The 11,860-nt window shown below is 42.0% G+C and overlaps 1 protein-coding gene across 1 annotated transcript in view; it reads left to right on the top strand.

Annotated features, from left to right (window-relative positions):
- Window positions 1-42: 42 nt before the first annotated feature.
- ARHGEF26 (Rho guanine nucleotide exchange factor 26) overlaps window positions 43-11,860 on the top strand; it is a gene marked incomplete at both ends in the record, with an annotated part of 35,788 nt that continues 23,970 nt past the window's right edge. The window contains 4 exons of the mRNA XM_010167134.2: window positions 43-532; window positions 2,049-2,088; window positions 4,018-4,163; window positions 9,996-10,052. Coding sequence (XP_010165436.2) covers window positions 43-532; window positions 2,049-2,088; window positions 4,018-4,163; window positions 9,996-10,052 — 733 coding nt within the window. The remainder of the gene's footprint in view (window positions 533-2,048; window positions 2,089-4,017; window positions 4,164-9,995; window positions 10,053-11,860) is intronic.

Below are 11,860 nucleotides of genomic sequence, written 5' to 3'. Positions count from 1 at the left end.
CAGCGCAGGAGCGCTGCCCCTGCAATGCAGCCGGGTTTCCAGAGCACCAGACAAAGTGCCGGTTTCCCAGCCCGTGTCCCCCGAGCCAGGCTTGACTGCCCAGAGGCCAACGTCCCCTCAGGAGCAGCCTGTGGAGCAGCAGCCCGTGGTCCTGAGCACCAACAGCCCTGCTGCTCTCAAAGTGGGCACGCAGCAGATCATTCCCAAGAGTCTGGCGTCTGAAATCAAGGTGACAAGCAAAGGCAGCAGCCAGAACGCTGAGACGAGCAAGCGGGTGCTGAAGGTCCGCAGCATGGTGGAGAGCCTCAGCGTGCCCTTGGTCGCCGATGCTGAGGAAGAGGCCGAGGGTGACCTGGACAGCCCGGGGACCCTGAGGCGCGGCCTGAGGTCGACGTCCTACCGCAGAGCAGTGGTGAGCGGTGTGGACTTGGACAGCTCTTCTAACTTTAAGAAAAAAAATAGAATGTCTCAGCCCATCCTTAAAGCAGTTGTTGAAGATAAAGAGAAGTTTTCGAGCCTGGGGAGGATAAAGGTAAGTTGTTGGTCAGTTACACGGTGATTTGAATGGTGTAGGCTACACAGGAGCGTGATTTGTGATCTCTGTGTTTTCCATAAATGCTGGGGTTTTCTTCAGTTTCCTTTTCGCTACCACAAAACTTTTCATGGTTATGACGAGTCTCACAGATCACTTACAAGTGTTGTTTTCAAAGTGAAGTGGTGGAGGCTTCAGGGACACAATTCTGTTGAAATCTGGGCAACTCAGAAATGTGTTGATGGCAGCCTCATGCTTGCATTTCCCACTGGATTCCCCAGCACATCGAGGTTTTCTTTCACAATCAAATCTGTTTTAAAACCTGTTTCCCGGAAAGCAGTAAACAGGAAAAAAGAGACGTTGACTTTAATAAAGTCTGCCTGCTGGAGCAGACAGACTGACAGAAAAATTAACCCTCCCTCACTCCTCTATCTGAGACATGACTTTTCAAGTGTTTCTAAAAATCAGAGTGCAGTTTTTAAATTGGTAGAGGCCACTTCAGGTATCTTTTTGTAGCTTAATTTTAATGCCTGCAAGTAAAAGCAGAATGCCTGTTTTATAATTGTAGTCCCTTAGGAGTAGTAGATTTAATGTACTGAAATTAAATTATAGAGACTTACGAGATTACAATGTGATGTGTCAAGTAAAAGAATATTTTCAGTATTTCCTTCCTTTTAAACATAACTTACATACTTCTAAAAAATATATTGGTAGATTTCTGCGGAGTGTTTGGAATTGTGTAATAAACTACTCCAGGCTGAGGGCTAATGCTGTATTAAAATAATTATCAGCTTTATGACAATTTTCAGCTACATTAGAAAGTAATGGTTATGGAAGCTTTTGTGAAAATGCTTCAAGGAGTGGAACAGTCTTTGGTCAAATTGTGAACTGCTGCTGGGTGGGGAGGTGGTTTGGTTTGGTTTGGTTTTGGTAGTAGACTTAACAGTAAGTTATGTTTAAAATAGGACATGACATTGTCCTGTCTTTACACACAAACCTCTTCTAGTAGCATTTTTTTTTTTTTAATAGATTCCTCAGACCTCAGGATTTGTTGCACCAAAACAGCTGTTTTATTTCAAAGGTTTGTTTTGGTCTCCAAACGTTAGTTTACAGAATACTTAATGTGGTGGTTCTTTGCAGAGTGTGTGGAGGGAGACAGCCTCTCAGTCGTGTCCCTTACATCCTCACAGCAAAGCCCAGTGACAGTGGAGTGGGTTGCAAGTTCACTGAACCCTTGTAAAGCTCGTGTACTGTGCATTTGAAACACAGGAAAAATGAACCATTTGGGGCAGATATGTAAAAACAGTGCATGAGAGAAGGAAAACTAGGGTAGCTTTTCATTTTCTGTGATGAAACAATTGTTTTCATGAATACTTGTCCAACATCAGAAGTTTATAGATGAGGGCTTGTTAATTTGATGACTAAGTATCAAACAAAATAGATGTTCTTGTAACTGTTGGTTATTTTGCATTCTTCTTTTAATGTGTGTGCATCTCTTTCCTGTTAAAATTGTCAGAAGAAAATGCTGAAAGGCCAAGGGACGTTTGATGGGGAAGGTAAGAGACATGAACTTCAGGATCACTTTGCACACTTGTTTCATATGTAGTCAAAGACTAGAAGTACATTGTTTTTCAGTAAACTGACTAAAATATGAAACCATAATTTTGGCACTAGACATGTTTCAGGGAATATTGTACAGAATGGCAGGATACAAATGGGGGTTTGTTTGACGGGCTTCTTTTCAACTTAAACTCCCAAAAGATGAGCTGGCTGATGTGTGTGTCTCAGCCCTAAGGGTTCTGTAGAGTTCCATAGGTGAGGCTTGTTCCTCCCCTGGGACTGCCTTCCTGCCTGTTCCCGGGTCTCCTCCCAGGTGGAAGATGGAGCTTTTGTGGATCAGCTTAGGGGTTTGGGGTCATCACTTGCAGCAGATGCCGGAATTGCTGCTCTGAGTTTCTGGGCCATGCAGCCGTTTCTCTCTTTTCCTCATAAGGCAAGGGTGCTGGGGTGAGTTGTTTGACTTGCTACTCCTTTTCTTTTCTTGCTGACCTGGGCTTCAAGTATCAGGAAAATGCTGTCCTTGCATCTGCTTTTTTTGTGTTATCACTGATTCTGGACTTTGACAAGTTTCCTGCTTTTCCCAATATTTCATCAAGAAAAAAATTTCTTCCTTGGCTGTAAGTTCATGGAAGTTTTATTACAGTAACTGCTCCTCTCCTGGCTTTTGTCCTCTTAATGCCTCCTTAAGGTCATCTCAGCTCAGTTACCTTCCTTTTCTTCTTGTTTCTGTTTTCAAAACTTCCCTCTTTGTTCCATTTGCATCACCCCCTGTCTTACTCTGATTTTCATCTTTTCTGACACTATTTCCTGATGATGTTTTCTGGATTCTCTTCCACTGGCTCCCTTCTCTCTTGGACTGATCCCAACTAATAACTTTCTCTGTAATGCCTCTCAGAATTCAGTTGCTGTACACAATTTCCTATCTTAAAAGCATATAAAATATATAGACATGTACCAAAGAACAAAACCAAAGGCCAGACCTTGTATAATACTCACTCAGCCAGGGCTGTATAACCTGAGCAGGTGGAGCAGATCCACCCAGCCTGGTGTAAGACCTCAGGAGCTGCAGCTGTGTGAGGAGCAGCCAGACCTTTCACTTCTTTCCCCTTTCCTTTGTAGGGGAGGATTGGATATTGTCCAAGGCCTGGCCCATCTCTGCAGCACCTTTTGAAGCTTGATTTCTTAACAGCTTAGTTCATCTGCAGGTTATTCTGGTCTTGGATTTCTCTGTCCTTTTCTGTCTGCTTTTGAAAAGAGTGTGTGGTCAGGGGGTGGGGAAGTGGAAAGGGCAAGCTCCACACCTGTGTTTCACTGATATAATGGAGTTAATACTGGCAGCACTGAAATATACAGTGAGTGTATTTTGGTGTAAGGTTCATAGGCCTCATGCTTATTCAAGCAAGCTTTGAAGTTTCTATTTGGAATAGTTCTGACCTCAAATTTCTGAAATTTGGATCATTTCCTTCTCTCAGTGAAGCGCAAAGACAGTATTTAAAGCTGACGGAACAGAAGTTGGCGTGGGGAGTGGACTCTTAATGGTCTTGTAGATGAAAATAGCTAGACCTCCAGATTAGTGACTCTGTTCTACTGACGTGCTTGTTCCGTTTTGAAATTGCTGGCTAATTATGAAACACTGTACAGCCAACCAAGGAAGAAAAAATTGTTTTCTGTTTTTTCTTGACAAAGGACACATCTGTTCTTTAATTCAGTCAGTGTGGATCCTTTTGGTAGCGGTACAGTGATCCATTGTTGCTGTGCTGCACCATTGTCCATCCTCAGTACGATACTGGCTTTGTCTCTTGCAGTTTGTGAACAGCACATTGACATTTTGGTTTCTTTCATTGTTGAAATTTTACTTAGAATTTTTATGAAAACAACTAAGCTGATTTTCTAGAAATTAATGACATACGGTTGTTGTTTTATAGAAAATGCTGTATTATATCAGAACTATAAAGAAAAAGCTTTGGACATAGATTCTGATGAAGAGTCTGAGGCCCGAGAGCAGAAACTGGATGAAAAGATTGTTTTTCACTATAAGCCCCTGAGATCGACGTGGAGTCAGCTGTCTGTTGTGAGTATTTGATCATTGTACAGCCAGACAAAGGCAGAGTATTGAAGAATGTGTTGAAGCAGGTCTTTTTACTTGGTACTGGAGATTTTGGCTGAAGTTTGTCATCTTTTCCATTCTAAAATATGAGGTGTCTCCAAATATATATATACTTTTAATTAACAAGTTTGCAACCATTCAGATGTTACTAATGCAGATCCTGAGGTCTCAGTGTAGCTTTTGCTTAGGTCTTATGTAAGGTAACTCCAACAGCTTAAAGAAAGCATAAATCATGTTTCCTCAGTCACTTTTAGTAGGTATAGACTGATGCTCCTGCCAGAATCAGTTTCCCTGGTTACCTGACACGTCCCTTTTCTAGTGCAAGTGTTCGTAGGCTCATGTGGCCACACAACAGACTGGTTGGAGTATCTGATTTGGAATTACAAAGGAAAAAAATTCAATGTAGTTTAAGATTAAATTAAATACAACTTTGATATATGAAGGAATTAATATTTCATAATTTTATGCTTTAAGCTGCATTTCTGGTTTTGTTTTGTTTTTTTTTTTTATTTTTAAACTATTCTGGACAAAAAAAAAATCAAGCCTGCCTCTTGTGTGTGCACATGGAATTTAAGAGCCTTTAAGACTTTGCACTTCCTGCAGTCACCAGGGATGGGTGCTTGGGCCTGTCCTGCACAGGGTGCTGGCAGCCAAGCTGATGCAGGTCCTCAGCAGAGCTGGGGTTTACGCTGGTGGATGGTGCTGTGCCTGGCTGTTCTGAACGAGGTGCTGTCAGAAAGCCTGAAAGGACAGGTTTAAATCCTAACAGCCTGTAAACTCCGAGTGAATCTGTCTGTTCTAGTTCCTTTCAATAAATTGGAGTGGTGTGGACTAAACCTTAAATAGCATTTAGTCCTGGTTTGTTTTGGTTTTGGTTTTTTTCCCTAAACTTAGTTTTTCATTTCATAAGAGCACCGTGGGAGTCCTGATCAATTACTGGGCTTTGGTTTACATAAACAGCAGTTGAGAAAGTTCATTTTAGGATCCTGTATTTGGCAAAGACACAACTTTACTGATTTGTAAGGAAGAAAAAAATAAGTGTGTGAATTCACTAAAAGGGTGAATTATACAAAGGAGCAGCCTCAGTTAGTTACAAACTGGTTTCTGCTGAATTGTTCTGAACTGCTGCAAGCCAACTCTAAATGGATTTGACTGCATATATTTAAGGGAAACCATTTTAAAACGGCCAGGTCTTCAGATGGTGGTGTTCTGCTGTCCTCAGCACCACCTGCGAGCCATGGGCGGTGGCTTTTTCTTAACAGTGTCGTTAAACAAAGGAGAATCCAGGTGCTTGAATCAGTTCTGTAATCTTGCTAGCACCCCTGCTAATTAGCTGGCAAATTAATGACACCTGTTGATGTTTCTACAGGCTTTCCTAGTGTGCCTGATTTTGAGTCTAAAGAAACTGTAAAAATTCCATGTTTCTGTGGTTAATTTTAGCCTTTGATAATTTCTGTGGTTTCAGAGGGATATCCCTAAAATGAATTTGTTGTTTGTTGGTTTTTGTTTATGTAACTTGTAGAATGTTGTAGGATCTCATCTCTCTGTGGGTAGGAAAGGATGATTGTTACATGCCATGATCGCCTGGGGTGTTTGACAGTCGGGCCGTTGGCTGTGTACATCCTGCATACACTAGATACTGATCCTCAGCAGCATCTTCCAAGGCTGTTTGGGTTGTCTGGTTTGAAGAGCTGTCTCACTGATAGATGTTGGTGACCTTTTGCAGTTTAAGGTATTGAAATATGAATCCTTCCTTGATTCAGTAATTATAAAGAAGGCAAGACAATGTGGTTTTGAGAAGATTTGCTTTAAACTTACTTTCAACAAATTTCAACTTTAAAAGTAGTTAATTTGGTTAATGTTGCGAAATAGTTTGTTTATAATAAAGTCAGATTGGTTTTTTCCCTACCTTCTAGGCAGTCTAGCAGTTAAATCTTCAACAGCTGAGCTATTTAGGAAGGAATGCTACTCAGTAATAACAATAATTTAAAAAACACTAATTGGTCGTGAGACCAAAATAGTATAAAGATCATCTCAGTAGGAGAACCATTCCTGTGCCATGCTTACAGTTACATAAACCAACTCGTTCTTCACAGTTTCTAGCACAGAAAGCTTGTTCAGTGTCTGCTTGATTTACAGGGCTGGAAGTGGGGAGTGTGTGGGAGAAGGCAGTGCACTGTGAACACAAACTGTGGGAATCTGGATGTTGTAGTGTCTGTGTTTAAAACTCTCTGGAAAAATTACACGTTGTGAATGTGTATTAGAAAGTGAGTGTGGAGTTGTAACCGGAAGTCAGCTGGAAAACGTCAAAGTATTGGGTTTCAACATAGGTTAGGAAAGGAGGAGAGGAGGAGACTAATAGCTTTATGGTATTAGCAGTGACTGTGCTAGGGAGTGGAGGGGAAGGGCAGCAGGATCCTCTCTCTCTGCTCTGCAGAGTGTTTCTTTGGCTGATGCAGCTCTGACCAGGCTTTCTGTCTGAGGGGGGGACTGAAACCTTCATGCCTGGAGTTTCCACATCCTTTATGATGACAATTAAAAAAAAAAAGATCTTTCAGTCTTCCTACAGTGTACACACACACACGTGTGAAGATAAGACTGAGCTTTTCAGAGAGCGTTTAAAGACTCTAAAATAGGCTGCTATTTAAATTCTTCTCCTGAGCCCTCTTCCCCTTTAGATTCCTCGTACCGATTAGACAGCAGTGGCTGAGCTTATCTGCTCTCCCTGTTCCCTCCAACCTTCACCTGTTAATTTAAAAGTTTAATTTAGGGAGAATAACTGAGATTTCCAAAATATATCCCAGAAGTATCTGTTGATGTTTTTGAAGAATTCCCAGCAGATCATAGGCACTGATATTAACTTGTGCGCTGCATTAAATGGATTTACTCTCCAACAAGTCTGGCATCCAGTTGGTGTGGATAATGACAGTGTGTATCACTGTGGATGGGAAGGATCACAACAGCAGTTAGCTTGGAGAGGACCTCTTGAGATCATCTTGTCCAACCCCCCTGTTGAAGGAGGGTCAGTTAGAGCAAGTTGTCCAGGGCTGTGTCTGGTCAGGCGTTCAGTATCTCCATGGGTGGAGACCTCAGTGCCCGCCTGGGCAGCCTGTGCAGTGTCACCACCACATCTGGCTGGTGGACTTTGAACCTCAGTGCCTGTTCTTCCGGGTCCTTACCCTCCAGCCTGGAGAAGGTGATGTGTGTTCACTTTGCACTGCTACTGTCAATGCTGCTGTGATTCTTACAAACATTCTTGAGATCTAACACTGAAAATGGATGTCCCATAGCATGGGTAATGCTGACAGTTATTGAAGTATTTCATGTTAAATGGATGTTTTAACACCGAGTCCTCCACTGCACGCCCGGTACTTTCAATGTATTTACATAGCACCGCATGTTCACTCAACTGCTGTCTGTAACCTGAAACTCTTCCTGAGCTTTGGTCATCTTGTGTTCCATTTTTCCAGTCATCTCTTGCTCTGGTTTGGGACAAGTGCAGTTGTGATTTTTCTCATTCATTTAAAAAGCTGCTGCAAGTTGCTTTATGAAGTCACTCGTGCTGTCACCTTTCCTCGGCTGCCCCTTCTCCGTGGTGTCACACACGGGCTTCCTGGTGTCAAGGATTTCCAGGGCTGATCTCTGCATTAGCTCTCATTTCTCTCCCCGTGTCACAAGGCTTATGTTCAGTTTGGTTTATGGTGCAGCCACTTATTACAATTCTCAAAGAAATATTTCTGGGGAGCTCCTTCCCTGCAGCACCTCCTTATTTTGGAGGAACTTCTTGTACATAACCACAGAGCTGACCTGTTGTTCTTCCATCCTTTCGTCCTCATCTCCTTGGTTCAATCAGTCGTAACTGAGCTGCTGGAAAAAACAGTTCAGTGTGACAAGAAGACAATGTTAGTAGCTGTAGTGCTGGGCCTCTTCCATTCTTTCTGGTTATGTTCTTAGCTTATATGAAGTTTTTGTTTGCATAGTATCACAGTTTCAGCTAAAACATTGCAGACACCTCAAAGATAGAGCTGGAGTATGCCAAAAATAGCCTCCCTGTTTGGAGCTCTTTGGGAGTGTTGCTGTTGATTAAAAACACAAGGTTGAACCATTAGCTTCTGTGATTAATTTGTATGTGTGCTGTGGATGTGCACACCCATGTGTGACAAAATAACGGTACAAAACATGCTGCAGGTTTTTGAACATGAATACAGCAGTTGCCACATGGACCTCACTGGAAATTTGCAGGAAGCATTGAAATCTCTTGGATGTGTTCATAGGTATTTCCTGTGCTGGCATATTTTTAGAAGAGCCTTCCTCTGCATCCAGAAAAAAGTGTCTTTAAACTTCCTAGTGAGTGTTTTAAAGCTTTTGGGTTGTTGATTGAAAGGTATTTTAATAGTTTACTAGAAAGACATCTAATTAGTTCATGCTTGGTGTTCAGAAGCGTGTGCTTGTGGTGACACAAGAATGTGTAACGTGTTCAAAAGAACAGCTGTTCAAACACTGGAGTATTTGTGTTATTTTTGTGAGTAGATACATGTGTGTATATACTTTGGTGTGCTTACAAACCAGAGAGCAGCACTTCTTCATGTTGTGCCACCTCTACCGTGAGCCTGCTCTCCACGCTTGTGGTGCCTACTGTGCAGGAATATGATGAGGAGTAATATCACCTTTAAAATTCCAGGGAACAGGTGGAGTGAGAAGATAAAGCTGTTGATGATGGTACATTAGGAGCTTTTGGAGAAGACTGGAAGAGAAAGGGGAGAATGGAAGTGCATCTGTTAGAGGTCTCGTGTCCCGTGACATACTGCTGCTCCCCAAAGAGAACAGCATCTTCCACATGTGTAGTGCTGTGTGGTGGCCTCGCCCCTTCCCTGGCCCAGCGTGCCATGCACAGGTCACCCTCCTGATCTGGGGTCCTGTGTTTAACACTCTGCTAGGAAATGCAGAAAGTCAGTCCCTTTTTTTTTGTTCTTTTTTCTTTTTTTTTTCTTCTTACCATTCTCCTGTTAAATGACACAGTGCACGTGTTTGCACCAGGAAAGAATACACTTCACGGGTCCCTGGTGTGGAATTTGGTAGCTAAGCGTGTGGCTTTAGGCTGTGGAAAATGTGCTGTGGCTGGAGTTCCTGATTGTGTCTGGAGAGCTGGGGCAAACTGGTCGTGGCTGATCTGGCTGTAGGGTGCAGAGACATCATCGTAGGGCTGAGGACAGAAATACAGGGGTGTGTACTCAGGAGTTTGCCACGTCTCTTTAGGGTCAAACTGAAGCTCCTCCAGAATAATGTTTTGACCAACACACCACCTGTCTAGGTAGTTTGCCTTCACCTTTAGGAGTGTTTAACAAATCTGAGACACTGAGCAAGCTGACTTGGAAAATGAACCTTGTGATGTATGTGTGTTAGTCAAGAAATCTAACTTAAAAGAAGAAAACAATTCTTCTTCTGTTTCTTTTTTCTGTCTTCTTTCTTTTAAGTTTTCTATACACACACATACTTCTGTGTGTGTATAAAATCCAGGGAGGTTGTGCAGGGTGACTGTGATTCAGGTGTTCATGCTTTTGCTGCAGTTCTGTGTTTGTGTCTTGGGATACTTTTTAATGCAATTATGTAGTTCTTTTGATAAGGCAAATGACAGATGTTACTGATTTTTTTTATCTCTGCTGGTTCATTGCTATCATTCTGAAGTTGACAGTTTCTTTAGTTGAATTTTTAGTGTAATGTTTTGATAGTCCTGTATTTTTTTTAATAACACTTTTCTACAAAAAATGTTTTAATATTTATTTATTATTTTTTTAGGTAAAGAAGAATGGATTATCAGAAGTGATCAGCCAGGAAGAAAGAAAAAGGCAGGAGGTACTCTTTAAAGTCACACATCCTTTTTTTTTGTTGGTTGTTTAGGGATGCACTGCATGGCTGATTTACTGCTCTCTATTTGTTGATAAGGAGACAAGTTCATTACACTGCTTCCTGTCCTAGAGTGAAGTGTCTTCTCTCCCCAGGGAGGATAAATAAACAAAACTCCAGTGTCTGTTGCTGGAGTGCACGTGTCCCTGCCCCGGGTCTCCTGCCAGCATCCTGCAGGTCTTGCTGAAGGAGCAGAGGTGGCCTGGTTTGATGGCTGCTCAGACAGTCACCCCTGCGTGCTGCACCGGGGAAGGTGTAAAATCAGCCTTCTGTTCACGGGGGTAGGAGGTGACACATGCATTTTTAAAGGCAGTGAGGAACAAAGAACAGCTTTTTACAGCGTCCCTGAGTTGTAACTAATCCTGGGAACAACTTGGAACATGCCAGCGCTGTGTGTCTGGTGTCACTAACCTTTCTCCTTCACACCCAAGTGGAGTAGGTGTGTCCATGCTGCCAGCAGTACAGACAACAGCAGCAGTTACTGATGTAGTTATCTCTTTCTGTCTCTTTCCCCTTTACTCCTTTCATCTTCTTTATCCACTTTCCCCTTTACTCCTTTCATCTTCTTTATCCACTTTCTTCTTCCTCTTTACTCCTTTTGTCCACTTTATCTGCTTTACCCTCCTTCCTTACTTACAGGGCCTATATCAAAATGAATGAGAGGTGTTGAAAAGAATAGCCTGACCTAGCCAACTATATACCTGCAGTTCTTGAGGTATGTCCTTCAGCAGGGAAAAAAACAAGGTTTGGTTTTGGGTTTTTTGGGGGTTTTTTTGCTAGAAACACTGTAGCATGACCTGCCATGGTAATTAGTTCCAGTATCTTCATTTCACTTCAGGACATACCTCAGTGAATGTAGCTGAGTGAGACTTGACTGGGGTTTTCTCTGAGTTCACAGATGTGTACAGCAAGCCTCAAATATCAATTCAGCTGCGTGACCTACAGCTCTTGTGTTCATACATGAAATACAGAAACATCTTGTGTTGCATTCAGGAGATTTAGACAATAGTTTGCTGGGGTTTTTTTTAATAATGCTACATTTCTTTGGCTATCTCCTTTTGATTTTTTAGGGAAGAGGCTGTGCAGCAGCTCAGGCCATGTCTTCTGTGTTCTGTTTTTCTGTCTCCTCCTTCTGGGAAGCTTTGAGACACGAGGCATTTATTTCAGTCATATCCTTTAGGAGCCTTGAGTCTATGTTTCCTGGAGTCATATTTACCTCCCTTCAAAGAGAACAAGTTCTTTAAATGCCTTTTAAATGTAAAGTCTTTAATATTACCAAAAATGTTTTCAAGTCTGAGATGTTTTTTACTTGAATATTAGAGGCTCACTCTTTCAGAGGGAGCCTAGATAAATAGTCTTAAGATGTAGCTGTGCTACCAAGTCATGCTTTTTCTGAATGTCTTTTAAATTACTTTTTGTCAGTTCTTCTTTATCCATTCTTTAAAGTGTTTTTTAGAGCCTGTTGGGTTATTTTTGCCATCATGATGTGTTGTCATGCAGAGCTGGAAGCTCTCACTGTGTATCTGTACAAACTGCAGTATGCATCTGGCCACTTCAGAGTGTTCACTGTCCATCAGGACTCAGACATCTGCTTACCTTGATATCACACAACTGAACCACCATATGGTTGCAGATGTCCTTCAGAAACCATTAGTAAGCACCTGGGAAATGCCACCCCAGTCTCTGAATGTGGAGTAGTTGCTTATGACAAAGTCAGGGTTGTTTCTTAATCCTTTAATTTTTTATTCTCTGAAGTG

The sequence above is a fragment of the Antrostomus carolinensis genome, unplaced genomic scaffold, assembly GCF_000700745.2.
Source record: "Antrostomus carolinensis isolate BGI_N321 unplaced genomic scaffold, ASM70074v2 scaffold10744, whole genome shotgun sequence".
Lineage (NCBI taxonomy): Eukaryota > Metazoa > Chordata > Aves > Caprimulgiformes > Caprimulgidae > Antrostomus > Antrostomus carolinensis.
Note: the sequence above shows the minus strand (reverse complement) of the source record. Positions and strands in the feature narration are given on the sequence as shown.